At 45.5% G+C, this 22,870-nt stretch overlaps 1 protein-coding gene across 3 annotated transcripts in view; it reads right to left on the reverse strand.

Annotated features, from left to right (window-relative positions):
• Window positions 1–22,870, reverse strand: part of LOC147898175 (plant UBX domain-containing protein 8-like) — a 51,615-nt gene that overhangs the window by 25,408 nt on the left and 3,337 nt on the right. For all 3 annotated transcript variants that reach the window (XM_087379059.1, XM_087379058.1, XM_087379057.1), the window contains one exon: window positions 8,895–8,956. In XM_087379059.1, coding sequence (XP_087235185.1) covers window positions 8,895–8,956 — 62 coding nt within the window. The remainder of the gene's footprint in view (window positions 1–8,894; window positions 8,957–22,870) is intronic.

Raw genomic sequence — 22,870 nt, forward strand, 5'->3', positions numbered from 1 at the left:
GACAACAAGCCCAAATCAAGGGGCAAATGCATAATATACCCAAATTTAGCTGAATAAAGCAAATATCATTGCAATGGACAGCAAATTGGCAAAAGCCCCAAATTTTGAGAGGGCAAATTAGGAAAAGCCCCAAATTGTGCTCCAAATTGCAAATGTGACTCAATGTGCTGTGACTCAATGTGCTGCAATTCGAAGCCAATGTCAATGTTCCAGCATGCAATGTCTACCAAAATCCCAAAAATGGCTGTACCAAGCCAATGTCACTGCAAATTTCAACAAAATTGACAAAACCCCCAATTTTTGGAAGGGCAAAACTATCAAATTTGGGGTGAATGACCAAAAGCCCCAAATTTTGCTGAAATAAAGCAAATGTTACAAAATATCTTGCAATGTGACTGCAATGTCGCTTGCTGACAGCACTGTGTACGCACAGGCATAAACGATGACTGACGAAGACACAATGCTGGAGGTGACAGAAGCGTCGATGAGCAGTTCCTTTGTGCGTAGCGTTCGGCAGCGTGAGGTGGTTGACGCAGATTTGTACCTTGGCAACAAATCTATACGGGCAAGAGTGAACGTGTTGTACGTTGCCTATTGTATGGAGAGTGTACCCCAGAAGCGTGTGTATGGGTGACCAGTGCTCAGCCACGAATTTGTATGGCACTTTCACACAGGGATGCAGATTTGCAACAAATTTGTACGCAGGGTTGTACGGGTTGCCGTGGTACAGTTGACGTAGGTACGTTGTACATATGTATGGATGACTGCTGTTGCAGATGGAGTACATACAGCACCGTATAGGGAGCTCAAAGAGCAGCAAGGATCGAGGCAAAGCAAGGGAACAGGTGCCTAGAGCAATGAACATGCTCTAATACCACTGTTGGGTGCGGGAAGCAATGGAGTGCAAAGGGAGCAAACAACAGACTGAAGCAAAAACGAAGTACTGCTCAAAAGGATAAGATGAAGGGTGGCCTATATGGTCCCCAAGTCAACCATATGGTTGACCAAATAAGTCAACTCATAGAGTTGACCTGACCTACAAGTGCTAACAAATCATTAAAGTGCTCTCTAATACTATGAAAATTATATTATGCATAATGCTTAAAGCACCTTCATTATCCTTCCTATTCGGTACCAAATTTCCATGTCGAATTCTTTTTTTCGGGGGGTGAATAAATTGAGAAGAGTAAGTTACAAAGCAGCGTGAACTTCTTGTTCGGCTCTGACTAGAGAGTCAATTGCAATATCTTCGCAGCCACAAAGAATTCCATAGCATGAGTGCCAAAGTATTTTAACAAATCAATAGTACGAAGCTGAATGCAGTGACACGCATCGCTTGGGAACCTAGTATGGTGAAATACTATGGAATTTCACCGAGTCCAAATGAATTGCAGAACCCTTGCACGGACGAGACTCCACATCTTAAATTGTGCATCAGTCAGCTGACCTTTATCTCCTAGTAAAAGTAGTTTCCATCAAAGGGGAAAATCAGTATGCGTTGTAGAGAGCCACCTTTGGAGTGATCGCCATAATGCCTTTACCACGATACATCCCCATAGTAAATGGTAATGGGTCTCAAGGATCACATTGCAAAATGAGCATAGGGGAGAGACATCCTTCGACTTCGTTAGGCGATCTTTTGTCAGCAGTTTACTGGTCATTTTTCGCCACAGATGGAAGTTGAGGCGATTGGATGGTGTTGCAGGCAACTCTTGTGCAGACACCTCTCCCAAACTTCAATAAGGTCTAGAGGCACATATTGTCTCCATGCCAGTTTCATGACAGCCTAATGCACAATACATCCTTCACAATTAGGTGGCTCAGATCTTTTCCTTCATCATTTACCCAACCCAGTAAATTAACTAGACGCACTAGTACTAGACTAGTAGGCCAATCAACTCGGAGTCTAAAGAAGGTTGATGAGAGAAACGACTCCTTTGGATCATATGGATAACACCGACCGCTCAGCTCCTGTACAGTGGAAAAATGTTTCCTGTGAAGAGTCCAAGTGTAATGATTGATTGGAAGTTTGATTCTTTCTGTACTTGTCATTGAGGGGTGATAGCCGCACTCCTCACAAATATTCTTATTCTATTTTGGGAATCTCACGTAACGCATGTTAATATCTAGCTAGATCCCTGGAATGGGATCTCGACTGCTCCTCCCAATGAAGACCGTTCCCGAGTTGGCCAAGGAGATACCACCATCATGAGCGGTCCCTTGAGGTGTCGAGGGATCCAACCATATACATATTCCCCTATTATTCAAGTGTTTGCGGCAAGTTTCACAAATTGCCAGAGAAGCGGCACTCTTTGTTAGGCAGAGTGATGGTGTTTAAACACATTCTATCACCCATGATGGTCTATGCATACACAATCCTCCCATTCTCGCAAGCTAGCTTGTTGGAGGGTGAAAAATTATCTAGGGATGTTTTGTGGTGGGAGCAATGGCACTTCCTCCCTAGTCTTATGTCAATATGCCAAGGGTGCAAGGCGGACTAGGCATAGAGCCTCTCAAGGCCAAGTGCAATCGCTTGGGTTTTAAATGGCTTCTCACGTTATACAGTCCTCAACCATGGGTAGTTTTGTAGAACAACAAGGAGTTCTCGGTATAGACTCAGTCAATGCATCATGGCAAAAGCTCCTAATGTCTGTGTTCCTATATAGATTAAATAGTCTAATATCCTCAACCGTTTAATACCATTATGGTGTTAAGGAGTTGGCTGATATAGATGGCGAGGAGCTGGTCGTCTACAAGCTGATAATACTCTGGGACTCAACAAGTGGATCAACGGATGGCCATTTGTGAACATGTGGCGCCAGTTTAGATTAGCCCATGTATTGCAGAATCCTTTCCAAGCACCAATCAAGTCGTTGTCTCATGGTTATGTCCAAGCCTAGCGGGTAACCCAAGTATCTGAAGACGTTGCCAACCCTTATCATTGTAGACTGTTATTGTTCTGACAGACCCCTAATCAAGGTATATAAACATTGGAATTCTTGCATGAGCTCTGCCCACCTAGCTTGGCGGACAAGTCACGCTGCTTACAAAATATTTCAGAACTGTAAACCATATAGATAATGTCATCATGAATAACAGCATACAACTCTTGTTTATGAGTTGGCCAATTTCACTCAGAAGAAGGAAGCTTCTTGCTTTCAACAGCAATTGGCCTTCCCTCTTGCAATAAAACCACTCCTACTGCATGATAGCTTGCATTGGTTTCTAGAAAAACAACTTATGAGTATCAACAATTTTCAACTCTAACCCTTGAGCAACTACTCTCTTTACGATTCTTTCCCCAAACGTAAGGTACTTTATCTAAGGTCAACTCAGTTAATTGTCAGACAATATTAGAATATGCTTTGACACGACTCCTATAAAAGTGAACAAATTCTAACAATGACCGCAACGCTTCCTTCTTTACAAATTTTCTCTAACCCTTCTTCACAAATTTCCTTACAAAAACAAGCTTTTTCAAGTACTCGGATTGAGTGATAAGACATCTTCATAATTCAATACAATTACTATGCATTGTCCAATGTGTTTACATATTCCCCTCTTACCTCTATTTTTATACAATCATTCAAGCCAAAATATGATCTTTGACTTAAACAAATTATGGCAATGCTTCAGAATCTTCATTGGTATACAATCCTAGTCGATAAATTATTTTGCCTGAGATACATTTATACATCCCACACTCTTGATACTTCATTAGGAGATAGAAAATATTTCTTAAACTCCATCTTGAAGTTCTCCCAAGTAACCAAAGCGGTACCTCCTTTTGTTGCTTGATCCATCTATCTGCTGCCAAAGGCTGAGAGCAAAATGTCATGATTAAAATCACCTCTTACACGGGCAACTTCTTGCAAAAGCAGACGAGGAGTGTGAGAAGGTTGGCAACACCAACTAGAGCGTCAAAAAGTTGTCCTTGCAGGAAGTTGTACTAGAGGATGGTGTCCAAGGAGACTGAAATCACCTCCTGTAAGGGCAACTTCCTGCAAAGACAAATTCCTGATGCTCTAGTTGGTGTTGCCAAGTACCTTCTTGGAGTAACCAAACAAGTCAGCGTTGTCCTTGGATACATGGTTTGTTGTGATGCAAGACACAAGGATTCTCTCTATGTTTTATTGGTGACTTTAAAGTTTAAGTATCTACTTTGGGATCATTGGTTGGCTTGGAGTTCTTAGATGTTTGGAGAAGGGGAGGACCTTCCGAACAATCAAAGACGAAGCTTCATAGCAGTGACATCCAACACCTATTACACGTTGTTGTAGAGTTGCTAATGAAGTCTCCAAGGGGGCTATGGTGTTGACAAAGGCAACCAATCAGGAGGCCTCATTACAACATGCCAAACATGATGCTAGGTCCAATTAAAGACCATGTATCATTGGCATATAAAGAAGAGAGTTTGTAGGGCACCTCGAGTGTGATAAGATTTTTTTTTTTTTCAAGAAAATTACTTCATTAAGTATGAATGAAAACCGCGAGAGCAAGCTCAAATGCGGGAGTACATCATGCAATGCATGAGGGAAAAAAAAGAGCTCAAAATGAGCTAATAAAAAACGAAGGCGGAGGCTGAAAATGCCATCTCAACCCTGAGGGAGACTCAGAGAAGAAAGGAGATCCTCTCCAACCTCTGAAAAAAATAACTTTCCTGGCAGTGGTTGCTCTGCAAGATCCCTGCATACTCGCCCAAATGGCCATCAGAGTGTGTAGTGTGTCGGTCCAAATACTAGCCATAGCCTAGGAAGGGTGAACCTGGATACCCTCCATCACCTCTATACACCTGACTCTCCAAATATGCCAAGCTGCAATGCTAGCCAAAATCTCCCAAGACGTGTCTACTGAGGCATAAGTAGCTCTGAAAGAAGTGAAGGGAACATCCTGGAGGGAACAAGACTCCACTGAGTGTGGCCGTACAATGAGAGCTGGATCTGGATCATGTCCCTTGAAAAACCCCTGAGGGCCAGTAAGAGATATTCAAGCCATTGAACCCCAAGTCATATAGAAAGGTGTTGTATGAAAGATGCTGAAAATCCTAGCAACACCTTTCCAGATCGTCCACGCCTGTCTGCACTCCCAAAGGCAATGCTATACTGACTCAACTGCAATGTGACAACGAGGACAAGTAGGGTCAGCCCCGAACTTGGATCTCCACAGGTTCACTGCAATCCCTTCATGAATAGAAAGCCAAAAGAAAGTTTTCCCGCACAACTGCGAAAATCTGAAAACTATCCCAATGGGGCGCTCTGAAGGACCTCCAACCTCTACTGCTGAGCTGAAACCTCCGGGCATTTCTAACTGTGTAGCGAAAGAAGGGGAAGCTCTTCTCTCGGTGCCCCTCGAGTTTGATAAGATTTAGGATCTCACACACATGCAAATAGCCCTACCTTCGTCATGGAAACCAAGACCAAGGGAAAATGGGAAGCATATAGACAAAGAGATCGTCTCTAGTAGACGGCCCCCTCTCACAAATAGAATCATGCCACTGAATTTCAACGTGCACCTTCTACTTCAAACAATTTGTGCTAGAGAACGGCGCGCAAGGAACTTCATTATATACTAGTTGTCCAATTAAAGACCATGTATCATTGGCATATAAAGAAGAGAGTTTGTAGGACACCTCTAGTTTGATAAGTTTTAGGATCTCACACACATGCAAATAGCCCTACCTTGGTCATGGAAACCAAGACCAAGGGGAAATGGGAAGCATATACACAAAGAGATCGTCTCAAGTAGACGGCCCCCTCTCACAAATAGAATCATGCCATTGGATTTCAAAGTGCACCTTGTACTTCCAAAGATTTGTGCTAGAGAGTGACACGCAAGGACCGGGTAGTGGCCACCTCCTTACTAGAACATAACAAAATTCTAGAGAAGCAGAAACGGCATGGGCCAACTTCTATGTGTTACGCTCTTTTTTTTCTTATTTTTTTGTACCCACATTTGGGCATTATGTGCATCCCTTCTCTCGCTTAAGCCCTCCCTCCCGTCTCCTGTGACCCCTCCCTCCCCTCTCCTCTCTGACCAATCATTGAGCTATCCTCTGCTGGCAAGAGATATTGTCAAGCCTTTTCTAGCTGCCACTGCTGCTTTCTCTTTAGCTCATTCCACTACGTGTTCAAGCCACCTTTGGAAAGTCAAAGCGCGGGAAATTATAGACAACATTGGGGTCAATCTCTTGGCTCTGTCGAAATTGTTGTCTGTTGAACCACAATTACTTTAAGGCCAAATAGAATGCATACGAAGATCATGGTTGAGTACATCGAGGACGCACAATATCCAGCTCAAGTTGATGGACCTCCAAAGGAGACACATATACAAAAGAGGTAGCACATACACCTCTAGTTCAGAGTCAGGAAGCACAAGCTAGCAGCACAACACTCCTTACCCTACGCAGTCAAATCCATGAGAAAGCCTCCAAAAGGGTTATTCCCAATTAAGATTGCAAGGTACTTAGGCAATGCTAGCATTTTGAAAGGCATCCATACAAGGAATGGATTGGAAAGAATATTGTGTGTGAAAATTTTGCTATTGGGCACCTGGTGCTTGGTGCAAAGATTATTATTGTATGTATAGGACATTGGTGTCAAAAGAGTGGTATTTATATATGGATTGGGTGAGTGGATAAGGCGAGTGGCCCCATCGTCTCCTTATTTAGCTAGACCTTTCTAGAAGGTTTTAATTTTGTGTAGATCTTGGATACCTAGTTCTTTCTAAAGTGTCCACTTTTGGATGTGATAATCTTAGGCTAGAAGGCTATTCTAATAAAAGGCTGCTTGAAAAAGTATATGACGTCCATCTATATAAACACGAGAGGTTTATGGGTTTAGAACAAGAAGACAAGGTGCATCAGAAGCACTTTTAAAGTATTGCAGTCCATGTTGCAATCATCTTGCCCCTCTTCTTGTTGAGCATCTCTCTCATGATTGTCTTATTCTCTAGCATCCCTCATTGCTCCCTTGAGCATATCAAGCTGAGAGAAAGAGAGAGAGAAAAGAAAGAAAGAAGAAAGATGTATTAACTTCCGCAGGAGGCCTCGCGGGCCTATGGGACAAATCGCAAAAAAGAAGACTCATAGAAGTCTCAATGGGCTAGAGTAAAGGGCTCACTAGGGCCCTTGTTGAGTACTAACCTATGGTGCTCTACTGAGCTCAGAGGCTCTAGCAAATCACAATCAATCAAATACAAACTGAATCAAATCAATCTCAAAGTTGGGACTTAGAAACCGAAGCCCAGAACAGTGGTGGCTCTCTGGTGAGATGTGGTCTGTCGAGCTGTCTCACGCTATGGCAGGGGACACGGTCTCGCCGATCTCAGAACCCTCTGGGCTATGTCCGCAAGGAGACTCGTTGAGCTATGTCCAGAGTGACCCCTCGTCTCTGTCAATCTGTCGGTCTTCCTTGAGGAAAGCAGTGAACCGTGCTCTAGGCTCTCTCTCTCTCTCTCTCTCTCTCTCTCTCTCTCTCTCTCTCTCTCTCTCTCTCTCTCTCTCTCTCTCGCGTGTAGTATATGTGCCCCTCTCTCGGTGGCACAATGTCGGCTCTGCTAATCCAGGCTGGCCCTCATATCAACTACTAGCACGCCTCACACACACACACACACACTGAGAAGGAGAGAAAGGAGAGAGAAAAGGCACAAGAGAATTGCAAGTGATCCCTGGAGAAAACCTTGCTACAACAAGGGTAAAACCTCGGAACCAACAGGCTGCTCGAGAGCTCAGACAAACAGCTCAACAACCTCGAGAAATGGAGACACAAAGAGTGGATGAACTACTACAAGGCCGGCTATGCTGCTCCACAAGGCACTAGACAGCAGTGGCTATACTGCTCCAAGAGATGATGCCAAACAATGAGAATGCGGGGCCTATATATAGGCAGCCCCCCCTGCCTGGTCAGCTGATCTAAAGGGGGCCGACCCCCCTACTGTAGGACCGACCAGCATGTGTAGGCCGACCCAGCACTAGGGCTGCCCACAGCCCTATAAAGGGGGGCTCTCCCCTAGCCTATGAAGGGCTGACACCAGCCAAGGTGGCCGACCTGTAGGTCGGCCCACCCTATGTTCTACAGCCCTCATCTAGGGCACCTACAAGGGCATACCCATGCAGCACAACAAGACATATCTGCCCAAAGAGCTCTGCATCCCTCCCAAAAACCTCCATAGCCTACGTGGCAACACATGAAGCAGAGGAAAGCCACACAGTCCTACTCTCACGGGGGCGAGCACACCCACAACACAGTTTCTCTCTCTATTCTACCCTCACTCATTGGGTGGGCACACCCACAATCAAGGCCCTCTCTCTCTAAGGTGACGTCAGGAGATGTCCTCCAACACCCCCTCTAAGCTTCTTCTGGATGGAATAGAGACACTAGGGAGATGGGTGTGCCACTGAAACAACTGGAGGAATCCATTGTGTGATACTCCACCGTTGAAGATCGCCACAGGTACTGTCGAAGAAGCCCCCTCATGGCACGAACCGCCTCAGCACGATCACTGGAAACCTGGAACTGTTGCTCCCAGGCCACTGGTGCTAGGTACACTCCTCTGGCTCGTAATGGTACACTGGGTCATCTTGTACAACAATCCAACTGCTAGTACAGGTTATGACTCCAACAGAGGATCCTAGAACAGAAAATCCAACTGATACTGCCTCTAGTGCAAGGTCTGCTTCCTTGCATGGGCACCTGTATCTCAGAGCTAGATAGCCCCTTCTTAAATCCAAACTGGTACACTCATGAACGATGTGGATCTCCAACAGCATCAGACATTGAATTCAAGCATGAGCATTTGATAACTTCAAAAATTAATTCAACATAGAGCTGAGAACTGGTCATCTTTCTTATATAAATCATGCAATGTGGTCTGGACTAGGTTTAAAAGAGACTTACAAAGGACTTTCTCCTTCATTAAAAAAACTATTGATAGCAGCATTCAAATCTCCTCCATGTGCCTATAAAGATTCAGAAAACAAATGCTAGTCAGACATACGATGTGAAGCCAACATTTGCTACAAGCACCCCCATAATAATGCCCTGATCATTCTGTTTGACATAATGTCACAAAGCTTAAATTTCCTTGAAAAGAAAACCTACTAAGCTTAGAAAACTGAGATCACAGCCTCACATATAGGTGTTGAGAGCACCGACACACAATAAATTATGCAAGGAAGCAGAACAATATTAAGAAAATCTGGCAGACATTTCAAACAAATTCTCCAAATTATCAATTAAACAGCAAGACACATCTCTCAGCAAAGAAGATGCAAGCTTACTTTTAAACCTCTTCATAATACCCCCCTCAACATGAGCAAGCTGAATTCCAAGATAATAGTGAAGCTGGCCCAAATCTGTCATTGCAAATGACCACTGCAAATCAGCCTTAAAGGCTGTATACAGTATGCTGAGTAGAAGTTCCAGTCAAAAACATATCATCAACATATAGAATCAAAATCAGCATATCATCAACATTGAGAATTAAAATCAGCAATTCGGCATCACGCTTGCAAACATAAAGAGTGCTCTCCATAGGACTGTTATGAAAACCAAGTCTGAGAAAAGAACCAGGTGGCTGCATGACATACACCTCTTGCAAGTCTCCATGAAGAAAAGTAGTTTTGATAACCAGTTGATGCACTTATGATGATGGATGGCTATAGCAATGACACATCCTGATAGTAGTAATGCCTTGTTGCTGAGCATAACTTTTGTAATGAGACGGGCTTCTTAACGGTCAACCCTACCATCAGCTTTCCTTTCGAGTTTATATACCCACTTGGTGCCTATAGCACGCTTGCCTTTAGGCAGATCACACAACTCCAAAGTTTCACTGTGATGAATTGAGTCTAGCTTAGATTTCATAGCTTCCATCCAATCCTTGCTATCAAAGGCATCCTTGTGACACAATGGCTCTTCATTGTAATCTAGAACGACCGTTGAGAGGTAGGCGTGTTTCTGCAAGGCTTGGCCTGCAGGTGTCTTCTACATTTTCACGGAGCGAGGCATTTGTTAGTCGTATACCAGCTGGGTTCTCTGAAAACAAGCTGGCCAAAAGCTAGTTTTCTTTCAATGTATTTCTTCCATGATCACTGCCACACAGATAGCTGATTTGTACAGGAAAAAAAAGGTAGAGGGTGATCTACTGGAATTGCACGCGCACACACATGCACACGTGCTTGCGCACACAAAATGGGCTTGTTCTAGGAGCTTAAAGCTCTATAATTTCATGGCATGGATCCATTTCATGCATCAACTCTAACCTATCCAGACCATCAAAGAGATGTATTAGCTGCCCAAGATGGCATGTGAAACAGAGGCAGTCCTGACTCTAGCTTAGCAAAGACTAGTTTAGCAGGAGCTTAGGCTAGGCAAGCCCTAGACTAGAGTAGAAATACCCAATGGAAACAACTAGCACAAAACCGTTAATAAAATGTACCTGTTGACTTGGAAAAGAACGAGTCATGGGCTGGACTCATAATAATGGCATGTGATGGGTTGCAATGGACAGAATAGGAAACTCCTTGTTGAGTTTAGCTTGAGCAAGAGACTCAGCTGTGGAATCAAACTTAAGATTGGAAGATTGCAGGAATGCTCAGCCCCTTCTCGTTCACACTGCTTCCCCCCCTCCACCTAGCCCCTTCTCCTCCACTTCCATTACTCCTTTCCCTCTGCCTCGCCTTTTCCCCCCCTCACTCCCTTCTCCTTTTTCTGCTCTTCTACCAGTAGTTTTCTGCACTACGTTCCTGTTTTTCTGGCCACCCAGCCTCACATGCGATTTCCAGGAACCTGCCATTCTGTCGCATGTGGTTCTCAGGCCTCCTGCTGCTGTTCGAGCAGTCTAGGGGGTCGTTTTGCTAATTCCTTCAAGGCACATTGTCCCTGACAGGGAAAGAACAGCACATCAGCCTGTCAAAGGTGCCTCAAGGGCTGTCTGTACGGGCTGGAACAGGCCCCAAATAATGGACAGGTGGCACAACTGTACGGCTGCAGTACGCCTGCATGGCGGGGGTCTATGGGCAGGCATAAGGCCTGCAATAGGCGCAGGAATGGGCAAATGCAGCAGCCCAAAAGGGGCTGCCAAAGTCCCTTATAAAGGGCTGGTTGGACCAGCCAACCAGGAGCGAGCAAGCAGACTGGTCGGCCAGTCTGGTCGGCCAGGATGAGGCTGGCTGATCGGTCCATTCAAGGGGGACTTGTGCCCCATAAAAGGAGGGCTTCCATGCCCTCATTCATAATCACTTGGAGCAGCCTCAGGACAGCAGACAGGAGCAGCAAAGGGGGAGCCTTAGGCCTACATTCAGGAGGACAAGGTGACCTAGGAGAAGCTGCAGACTGAGCTAGAGTGGCTGCCCACCTAGGCTGGCTTCAGGACAGCAAGGTGGAAGGGATCTAGACAGAGAGTCTACATATGCTCGAGGTGGAGCATGCGGGCTCAGAGATCTAGAAGTGCCAGGCTTGTAGTTGAAGAACCTTTTGGTATTGTATCCTGTCCTAGTTTCTGGACGGACGGAAATATAAAGTGTTGCTTCTATATTTGTCTCTGAGCATTGTCTATTTACTGGCTTGCACATCTATGCACATAAGTTAAGAAGTTTGTGATTCCACACCCCACATCACACTGTGTGAGCTCCTGGGCAATTCTCTCAGTCTTCCGCTGTCTGTTGGGTCATTTCTAACACTGCTCTCACACCCCAATGGCAATAGGCATCCATCTCTGTCCATACACCTGCATGAGGCTTGGAGTTGTTACTAACAACCCATACGGGGTCACTCAACTCCCCGCACTGCCACAAGTGTCCACAGACTCACTGAAATACCCAAGCAATGGGTAAGCGCATAACTGATCAGCCCACAACCCCGGAAACAAGAACCTGAACTGCAAGCATCCAATTCTGTCCCAGGCAATCACATCTAGCCTCTGGGCTGTTACCAGCAATCCATAATGGAGAGATACTAGATTACAAAGGTCCCTTGCTTGCCAACAAATGCACACAAAAACCAATGATGTGCTCAAACTTCAAAGCCCCAAATTAAGGCATAAGAGACTAGCTGTCAACTTCGGAGCCACCAACCCAGCTCATACACGGGCTAAAGCATTCCAATGGAAGGGCACCTCCCTTGCACTGCCACTCGGAAATGGCTATTCATTCTTGCCTTTCCATCCCGTGCCAACTTGCCACCCTACACGTAGCTTCCGTACCAATCTGTACGGCTGTTGCGTACAACTTGTACAGACAGTCAGTACACTAAAGCTAAGAATGTATGAACTGTTCTGCACAAGCTGCTCCGCCAGACCTTTTCGTATAGTCCGTACTCTAGCTGCTCCTCCAAATGCCTCCATACGAATTTCCGTACATGTTTCCGTACTAGTTTCCGTACGTCGTCTGGAGCCTGTCCCAGCCAAGCACCTTGACCTTCAGCTATGCATACCCAGGTGAATGAATGCCTCCAAAAATGTGCCTCTTTGCTCTGTCGTCCATCATTACTCCTCTTAGTGTCAAGAAGATCCTGCGGCCCGACGTCCTTCCAAGGAGTTCATTTCCAAAACCATACTGCATGGGCATCCACGTTTTGGATTGCCCCCTTGGTCCTTAATTTGCCCCCAGGCCTTCTAGTTGGTCAATATCAATGACAAACTTAAGATACATTTGCCCCTTGCCCCTTCTATGGGGACCATACCAATGACAAACTTGTGTCCTAAGGGTATTTTGCCCCCTCTTTGGACTTTAAAACAAATTCACCCCCAAGGTACCAATCCCTAGGGGCAAAACTAGCACACCTAGAGCATAGGACCTTGCTCCTTTGTCATGATCTGTGACGTATTCCTTTCTCTATTTCTAGACTTATGGATTGTTTGATGAATGGACACTTGTGGAAGGGTATGCCCTTTCGACGGGACACTTCCTATGAGGCACAACCCTTCACAAGAGACACTCTATTGAAGAGACACTCCTATTGTAATATACCCTCTCATCAAGGGTCACACCCTTCACAAGGGGTACACACCTCTTCATGCACATACACTTTGGAGTACACACCTTTTCATGCGTGACTCTTCACTCTCTATATAAGAGAGGCCCAATTGTATGGATGACACGACAGCTACACTACAGACACCCAAGCAATACAATTATTCCTTGTTCTCTGCTATTTCAGTCTCCTTTCTGTTCCTTAGCACATCTCTAAATATAGTAAATCTAGAATTTCTTACAATGGTATCAGAGCAAATTTCGCTCCTGCCTGTAGGAAATGCCCCCCACCTTCTAGCGCCTATCTGATACATCTCTTTCCGCTAGAAGGATACCCGTGCACATTGTGCATGGAAGAGATGGAGAGAATGAGCGTAAAAATTTTAAGCGCCAACCCTGCCTAAGGTCATGAATGGCCTCTCCATCTCCCACACATCACGAGTTGATGTGAATGGACACGACAAAAATCGTGTCTTTTCATGTGCTTGGGCTGTCCCAAAACCAAGGGACGCACTTTTTCCACCATCGGACACACCTTTTGATGAAGAGTTTTGACTCCTCACCCAAGGGACACACCCCATCGTGGAAAAAAGGACACACCTCTTCATGTGGGGACACCCCTTTTTAAAACAGGGACACACCCCTTCATGAAAAGGTACACCTATTCCAAGGGTCACACCCCTTCGAATAGGCACACCTTTTGGCACCAAGCACCTTATATAAAAGGGTACCTAGAGGGGCTAAAAAGGAAAACCCAGCCCCATACCTTAGGTCTTACCCTAGATTACCCACGGGTTAATTAAACCCACACATTAATTTTGGGCAACCACCCAACATAGGCAGCCACAAACGAAAAAAAAGGGACGCTCCATCTTGACGCCCGTACGGATTTCGTCAAGCAGGCTCGCCTCCCTACGCAGCCCTCTTTCCACACCATATGCAGCCCCCCTCCTCTCGCCGGTTTGCTGCGCTGGTTTCCTGCCAGTTCCCTGCCAGCCTGCAGCGCTAGATCAGCGCCAGATTACCTGCCATTGCTGCCGCGCATCAGCCTTTGATAGTCGCAGCCTGGTTCGCCAGCCCTCTATCGCGATCCAGCCCTTGGAAGCCTGCAGCCTGTTTCGCCAGCCCCCTATCGTGATCCAGCCTGCAGCCTTGGAAGCCTCTATCGCGATCCAGCATCGGAAGCCGCAGCCTGTTTCGCCATATGCAGTCTGCCCCCTCTTTTTCGCCATCTTACCTGCCAGATCAGCAGCAGTACAGCCCCTTTAACACGATTCAGACTGCCTGTGAAACGCGCGCTGTTGCTGTTTTCCAATCCGGACCAGCCAGGCCCAAATCTGCTCCTCGCAACCCACTGCAACATGGACCTCCGGACAGAAATCTGCAGGCCTTTTCTACGCAACAAATTGGCAGATTAAATCAATGCCAGGTGGATTCTTTCCATTCTACTTCTAAGGATTCTCTTGTCATTATCAAATTACAGCAAATGCAAGATGTTTCCTTAAAGCATGGAAACCCCTAGTAATTCACCCGGCCTTTCAAGGACACCTCAGGCATCATCTACCACACAATATCGTGTTCAGATTGCACAACCAGCCCATTTCGGAGCTTTGGCATCGTGGGTCTTCTGTGTCACGTGCCCTCCTAGTGATTTGGACCACATCCTATACCTTCTGCGTGAGGCACCTCAGTTACATTACTTCCTCAGCACAGTCCAAGATGTGTTCCACGAGACACGAAGATACCCAAAACCCGATATTCCTCACAAGTTTGCTGTCCATCTTTGGAGAGATTTTTACCCCTCAGCTTCAGCATCTCCAGGGTACTCTCCACCTCCTTCAGCTCCCAGATATCCTCCTATACAGGTTGTACCTTCCCCAAGACAGTATTTACACTCTGAAGGCACTCCCTCTCCTGGATATCCTCCACTTCCGACAGGAGCTCCTTATCCCTTCTCAGATCCGTGGACTCTGCAACCTTACCCCTGTACTCTCACGAGCAGTAACACCCATTTCGGCATCACCAGTGTTACCTCAAACAGGACCTCCTTTACCAGATTTCCATGGCTGGTTCCATCCTACATCTCCTACCCCCTCCAACATGAGCAATCTCAGGGAGCAGCCTGAATCTTCTTCCAAGAATGGTACAAACTAGAGCGCAGGTTCGTGCTTTTCTCACGGGGACCTCAGATATGTCGCAACGCTCGCGTGCAGCCTCTCCGGAGATAAGCGACTCAAGTCCAAAAAAGACCCCTAAAGTCAACTTACAAGGCGAAACACTACTGCAACTTCAAATTTCCCAGCTTCAGGACAGCATCTCCGACTTAGTCCAGAAAGTCCAACAACTCCAAGATTCTCGCAGTACCACACATACAGAGGATGACGTGACGTGGACTCTATCCGATGGGCAAGATATTTTGCACGCACCTCAAAATAGTTTTAATTCACACTTGTGCAAAGCATTGTATGATATGGCTATGAGCGCATTCAAATAATACAGCTCAGGTACTATTTCTTGGTGGTTGTGCATAACACTTAGTGAAAAATGGTATTTGTGGCCACCACAGGTAGAAAACACTGAACTCCGTGCCCTCTACCGTTTACTCCAAGCTTCCAAAACTAAAAGACTTGACATTAAACTTCCGGAAGCCTACACTCGCCAACGAAATCGCCGAACAGTTGACCAATGGCTCGCAAAACTGCGCATGTACTTTGATACTGTTGACCTCACTGAAGGCAAAAAGATTGCCTTGGCAGCCTCCCTCCTCAAGGATACAGCTTTCCTATGGTGGCAAAGACGCTTAAAGGACAGCAAAAGTGTGTTAACTTGGGAACGTTTTGAACACGTGCTCCGTAAGCAGTTCATACCTACCAATGCGGACTTCCAAGCACGTTCAAAACTCCGACAGTTGGAGCAAACAGGCTCCCTGTCTTCCTACATCTCTCAGTTCACCACATTGGTGCTGGAGATTGATGGATTAACTGAGGATGATCGCCTTCATGCTTTCATCTCAGGCCTAAATCCCTCGTTACGCATTGATGTCCTCAAAGCAAACATCACCACCACAGCTGGCGCTATTGCTTATGCAGAGCGCATTACTGTTTTCCAAAACACAGGGAAGCAGAGTGCTAATAGAACACAGAATTCTACTATGGCCAAAGGTGCTCGCCCTCAAGATAAACCCAGGTTTAGAAAAAACTCGGGTAATCAAGGTCAGCGACAGTCTCAAGATCCCCACAAGTCTCAGAAATCGTATGCCGGATTCCAACAGAAGCACTCCTCCAAGGATCGCGCCTCTTCTTCACAAAGTCATTACCGTCATCCCCAACATAAAGGTGCGGCCACTAACAAGAAGAACAACTCCAGCACAAAAGGACTTTGTACCATCTGTACAGGTGACCATAGATGGTTCGATTGTCCCAAGCGACCAAAGCAAAATTCCAATATGGAACCTAGCACTTCCCAAACAGAAGATGCTACCCCAACACAAGACAAGAAAGGCAAAGCTGTTCGAATGGCAAATACCATCCACCTGAGCCTTGCCAGCAACCCCGAACCTTCCCTGGCCACTCAAGTACTTTGTGTTCAAGGATCGATTCGTGGAGCAACGGTCACTATCCTCATCGACAGTGGCTGCTCTCATAACTTTCTAGCTAGTTCTATGGTCGACAAACTTCGATTGACCACCAGTCCTAGTCTCATGGACTATCAGATTGAACTCGCAAATGAAACTACCAAAAACTTGTCTTTTCGCATCCAACATTATACGGACAAGTTGAACTTCGACATCATGCCTCTTTCTCGGTACGATGTCATACTTGGACAACAGTGGCTCTACGACTATGATCCATCAATCAGTTTTCGCCACCATACTATCCAGTTTGTCCACCAGGGAAAACTTATTGAGCTAACTGGTTCAAGGGACTCTCCTTCAACCCCAATTGCCTCTGCCCTACAAGTAAAGAAGTGGGTTCATAAACGTCAAGTAAAGACTTCACTTCTGTTGGTTACGGCAGTAGAGGAGACACCAACAAAGGATCCTCCTGAATACCTCAACCAACCTTTTTTCCAGCCCTACCTGGATATTTTTCCACAGGAATTGCCAAAAGCAGTTACCACCTCGACGACCAGTGGATCACCCAATCGAACTTATTCCCAGAAGTAATCCACCGTCGAAACCTCCTTATCGGGTTTCTTACACTCAAAATGAAGAAATCCAAAGACAGGTGACCGAACTACTTGACAAAGGTCACATTCGGCCCAATCGCAGCCCTTTCGGATCTCCTGTACTACTTGTGGAAAAAAAGAATAAGTCAATGCGCCTCTGCATCAACTACCGAGCCCTCAACAAGCTCACTATCAAAAACAAGTATCCATTGCCTCGCATCGATGACCTCTTCGATCAACTTCTACACGCAACACAATTCTCAAAGATTGATCTTCGTTCAGGTTATCATCAAATTCGCATACGAGAAGGCGATGAGTACAAGACAGCTTTTTGAACAAAGTAAGGACACTATGAATGTTTGGTCATGCCTTTTGGGTTAAACAATGCCCCGGCCACACTCATGACACTAATAAACGACATCTTCAAGCCTTTCCTCCATAAGTTCGTCATCGTTTACCTCGATGACATCCTCGTTTTCAGCAGATCCCTACATGAGCACAAACAACATCTTCACCAAGTTTTTGCAGTTCTCTGCGCAAATTCTCTCTACATCAACATTGAGAAGAGCGAGTTCTTCAGGACCCAACTCGAATATTTGGGACATGTTATTTCAGCTCAAGGCATCTCTGTGGATCCCAAGAAGGTCGAGGTAATCCGAAACTGGCCTACTCCTAAGAATGTTCATGATGTCCGCTCTTTTCTCGGATTGGCAAACTTCTACCATACAAAGGTCTATCAGTTTTCCGAAATCGCAGCTCCTATGTCCGAATTATTGAAAAGCACAGCAGTTTTTCAGTGGCTTCCCGAAACAGAATATAGTTTCCAACAACTCAAGCAAGCACTCACTACCACTCCAGTTATGGCTATTGCTGACCCAAACCTTCCATTTGAGGTCATGACCGACGCTTCCGACATCGCTACAGGAGCAGTCTTGATGCAAGAAGGCAGAGTTATTGCTTTTGACAGCCATAAACATTCCGATATCCAAACCCGATACCTGGTTTATGATAAGGAGTTTCTTGCTGTTGTACATGCTTATCGCTCTTGGAAACATTATCTCATGGGAGCCAACTCGGTGGTTAAGACAGACCATCACTCTTTAAAGTATATCTTTACTCAACCAGTCATGAACGCTCGACAAACACGCTGGGTTGAGTTTTTGGCCAACTTTCACATGACCATTGAGTACATTCCAGGACTACGCAATGTAGTTGCAGATGCTCTCAGCAGGTTAACTCTAGCATCAGCTATGGTAATCTCTACATTATCTGTGGATGTTCCGAATTCATTCAAAGGGAAGTATTTCAATGATAAAGACTTCGGCACAGCAGTACAAATTCTTTTAAAAGATCAACCTTCAACTTCCGAACAGATGATTTTCTCATCCTATTCTTATACGGACGACCTTCTGTATTATCAAGATCGTGTCTGTGTACCACATGACAAGGATGTTCGACGTCTTTTGTTAAAAGAGCATCATCTAGTTCCTTATGCTGCCCATCCAGGCATCAACAAGACTTATAGGTTACTCAGTGCAACATACTACTGGCCTCAGATGAGAAGCGACGTCATCAAAATGGTTACATCTTGTTTATCTTGTCAACAAATGAAAGCAAGCCGATGACTTCCAGCAGGACTTCTTCAGCCTCTTCCAGTTCCAACTGAAAGGTGGGAAAGTATTTCCATGGATTTCATTACAACACTACCACGATCCTCCCGAGGTAATACTCAGATTATGGTAATTGTTGATCGATTGTCCAAAATGGCACACTTTGTTGCTTGCAAAAGCAGTGCACACGCTCCGGACATAGCCAAACTCTTCATACAACACATCTTTCGACACCATGGATTGCCCAAGAAAATCATATCCAACAGAGACCCTAAGTTTACCAGTCACTTTTGGATTTCACTGTTCGAATCTTTGGGAACAACTCTACTGTTCAGTTCAGCCTACCACCCAGAATCAGATGGCCAGACTGAAAGAGTCAACCAAGTTCTGGAAGAAATGCTTCGACATTATATTCAGTCACGCCTAGCAGCTTGGGAAGAGTATCTACCACTCCTTGAGTTTGCTTATAATAACTCTTTCCATAGTGCCATCAGCATGACTCCATTCCAAGCAGCTTATGGACACACTCCGATTGTACCAACGAATTTCGTACTTCAACATCGAGTGGCCCTAGCTTATCAACTGGTTCAAGAAATGCAAGACATTCTACTCCAAGTCAGGGATCATATGCGAAAAGCGCAAGAGCGGTATCAACGGTCTGCCAACAAACATAGACGTCACCTGGAATTTGACACTGGTGACATGGTGCTATTATTTGTAGCCCCACATCGCTATAGGACGGTTAAGTCTGTGTTTCCTAAGTTGCGACCAAGATACTATGGACCTTTCTGGATCGTCAAGAAAAATTCAACTTTAAGTTACAAATTGGAATTACCACCATCATGGGGTAAAATCCATCCGACATTTCATATTTCTTGGCTAAAGATGTACATTCCAGGCGATGAAGCAGTTCCTCCTGTAGGTGATTATGTCCCAGAAATCGAAGACGATTATGTTCTCCTTATTCCTGAGCGTATTCTGGCCCATCGACAGCAAGAGACTCGACATCGACTTATCACGGAATTCCTTGTTCTTTGGCGAGATCTGGACGACTCCGACGCTACTTGGCAATCTGATGAAGACTTACAGCAGTATCCTAACATTTTACAGCAGTAATTTCAGAATTTACCGTGATATTTTCTACATCAGTTCATTATCTCCACCAGGGTCCTTTCTCTATTTCTAGACTTATGGATTGTTTGATGAATGGACACTTGTGGAAGGGTATGCCCTTTCGACGAGACACTTCCTATGAGGCACAACCCTTCACAAGAGACTCTCTATTGAAGAGACACTCCTATTGTAATGTACCCTCTCATCAAGGGTCACACCCTTCACAAGGGGTACACACCTCTTCATGCACACCTTTCGCCGAGACACTTCCTATGAGGCACAACTCTTCACAAGAGACACTCTATTGAAGAGACACTCCTATTGTAATGTACCCTCTCATCAAGGGTCACACCCTTCACAAGGGGTACACACCTCTTCATGCACATACACTTTGGAGTACACACCTTTTCATGTGTGACTCTTCACTCTCTATATAAGAGAGGCCCAATTGTATGGATGACACGACAGCTACACTACAGACACCCAAGCAATACAATTATTCCTTGTTCTCTGCTATTTCAGTCTCCTTTCTGTTCCTTAGCACATTTCTAAATATAGTAAATCTAGGATTTCTTACATCCTTGCTTTCCCAGGGTCCTGCTCACATGCAAGCCAACATGCACGCGCGAAAAATCACGCCCTTGTGACAACAACTGTTCGAGATTGCAAACTTTTCATCCAATCCCGTGAGGAATTGGTTGAAAGCCTCATAGACATTGTAGTTGTCCCCATCAACGTCCTGTTCAAACTTGCGGAAGCCTCGTTGGAATTGGTTATGTTTTGGTCTACCTTAGGAAGATTACATCAGCCATGGATCCAACAAAATAGGCTGTAAACCGGACCCGGTGGAGCAGGAGCCACTGGATGAAAAGTTAAGAAAAGACTATGACAACAAAGTGATCCAAAGGGCTATTACACGGGAGCTATTGGAGCACCTTATCAAAGCATTGGGATCAGGCCAATGTGGGTCGGCAAGAGGGGGTGTTGGATTATGGTTGCCCACCTGTGAGCCCCCAAATGAGGAGTGCATTGGGGGGGTGTGCCATAGGATACCACGATTAGTCATGGGGCTGCCACATGGGCAGCACATGGGCTGCAATGTGGGCAGCAGAGAAAGAGAGGTACCTGACAGAGGAAAGCCTCCATGGAGGGAAGATCTGGGAGAGACATTTCCAGAGGCTGTCCACAGATAAAAAGGGCAGATTTGTGCAGGGTTGCCAGCAAGCAAGGGCTGCGTGGACAGGCGGGATGACATCAGCAATTGGTACGGGACTGTACAGACATCTGTGTCAGCAGTACGGACTGTTTGGAGGTGTTCCCGGACCTTGAACAAGGGAATAGGCGCAGAAAGATTTGGGTCCATATGGGCCTGGATTTGGGGCACACAACAGGGCTGGTACAGCCTGGGCCAGTGGCTGGATGTCACGTGGCCAGGCGGGCCAGCAAAATCCTGCAAAATTTCCTATAAAGTTAGCTTCACGATAACGGACATATTCTTGTGGCTGAATTGTGATACAACCAATTGAAGCTGAGCCTGGAACTTGAAAGCCTGGTGGCTGATCCACGTATACCTCCTCCTCCAGGTTCCCATTCAAGAATGCAGATTTCACGTCCATCTGAAAAATGGATCACCCATTGTGAGCAGCCAAAGCTATCACTATCCGAATGGTCACTATCTGAGCCGTAGTAGCAAATGTCTCATCAAAATCAATACCTTCTGACTGTACCCCTTTACCACTGTGCAAACTCCCATCGGATTTGAACTTCAACTTGTACACCCATTTGATACCAATCACCTTTTTGGAACATCCTTTGCCTCCTCAAAGGATCTGGGTTTGTCGAGCTGAACCACTACAGCAAATTTCACGGAGGGATTTCGCTTAGATCTCCTGGCCCCGGAACTAGACTCATTACCCGATATTCATGCAGGGTCTTGAGTGCCATTTGGGTATCTTCTTCTCTGTCGATGGGGTCTTCGGAGATGGCTCTGGTGCTTCCTGCACCCCCTCTGAGTCCTCGGACTCTTCAGCCTTCTCAACCTCCTCGATTGTTAGTTTGGGTGGTGGGGGTGCTACTGGAGCTTCCTCTGAGATATATAGTCGACCATCTACATGACTATGTTGTACTTAGGACTTAGTACTGTCATTCTGCATTTTTGCATTTTTTGCATTTTGCATTTTGCATTGGTATGGACGCTCGTTTAGTAGCTCCACTACCACAGCTCCTCAAAAGTCAAAGGCCTATTCCTCTCTCCTACTGTCACAGTAGTTATGAAACCCTTGAAACTCCTTGGAAGCATCCCAAGCATGAGCAATGCGAGCTGGCGTAAGTCCAATTTCTGACCAACTGATGCAAGCTGATTTCTCACCGCCTTGACCTTTGTGAGGTGGTCACGTACCATATCTCCTTCATCCATGTTCATATCGAACAACTGATGATTTGAGAGATAAGATCTGATCTCGTACAAGTCCCTCAGAGTGGCCCCGAATGGGTAAAGATTGAAGCAGTCCAGCAGGACACAGATTCGGTTCTATGTTTCCCTGACAAGGCTTACACCTTTGCACGTGACTGTGAACATCCTTCCATAGTCCCTTCTAGTGAAAAACTTTGTTTCACCCTCTCATAGGTCTTCAATAGCCCTGTATGACCTGCCAAAGGTGAAGACTGCAACTCTTACAGCCAGTAACTCCAAAACTGAGTTCTCAACAAGATAAATCCAGTCATGGTAACATATTAGACATTATGGAGCTTATGGTCAATAGTCAGGGTCCTGCAAGTCTTGAAATAGTGTGGCAACTTCAAGATCCCATGCATCCTGTCTGTATAAATCTTAGATATAGATGATAAAGTACAAGCACACATTCTGGAAATGGAATCAGCCACTATGTTCTCATTTCCCACTCTATATTCAATGTCAAAATCATAGTTTTGCACAATGGCAAGCCACCTTTTCTCTTTGGGAGATAATTTTGCTGAGAGAGGAACTACTTGAGAGATCTATGAGAGGCCC

This window comes from Dipteris shenzhenensis, chromosome 9, assembly GCF_047967505.1.
Source record: "Dipteris shenzhenensis isolate YYH24624 ecotype China chromosome 9, Dip_SZ_1.0, whole genome shotgun sequence".
Taxonomy (NCBI): Eukaryota; Viridiplantae; Streptophyta; class Polypodiopsida; order Gleicheniales; family Dipteridaceae; genus Dipteris; species Dipteris shenzhenensis.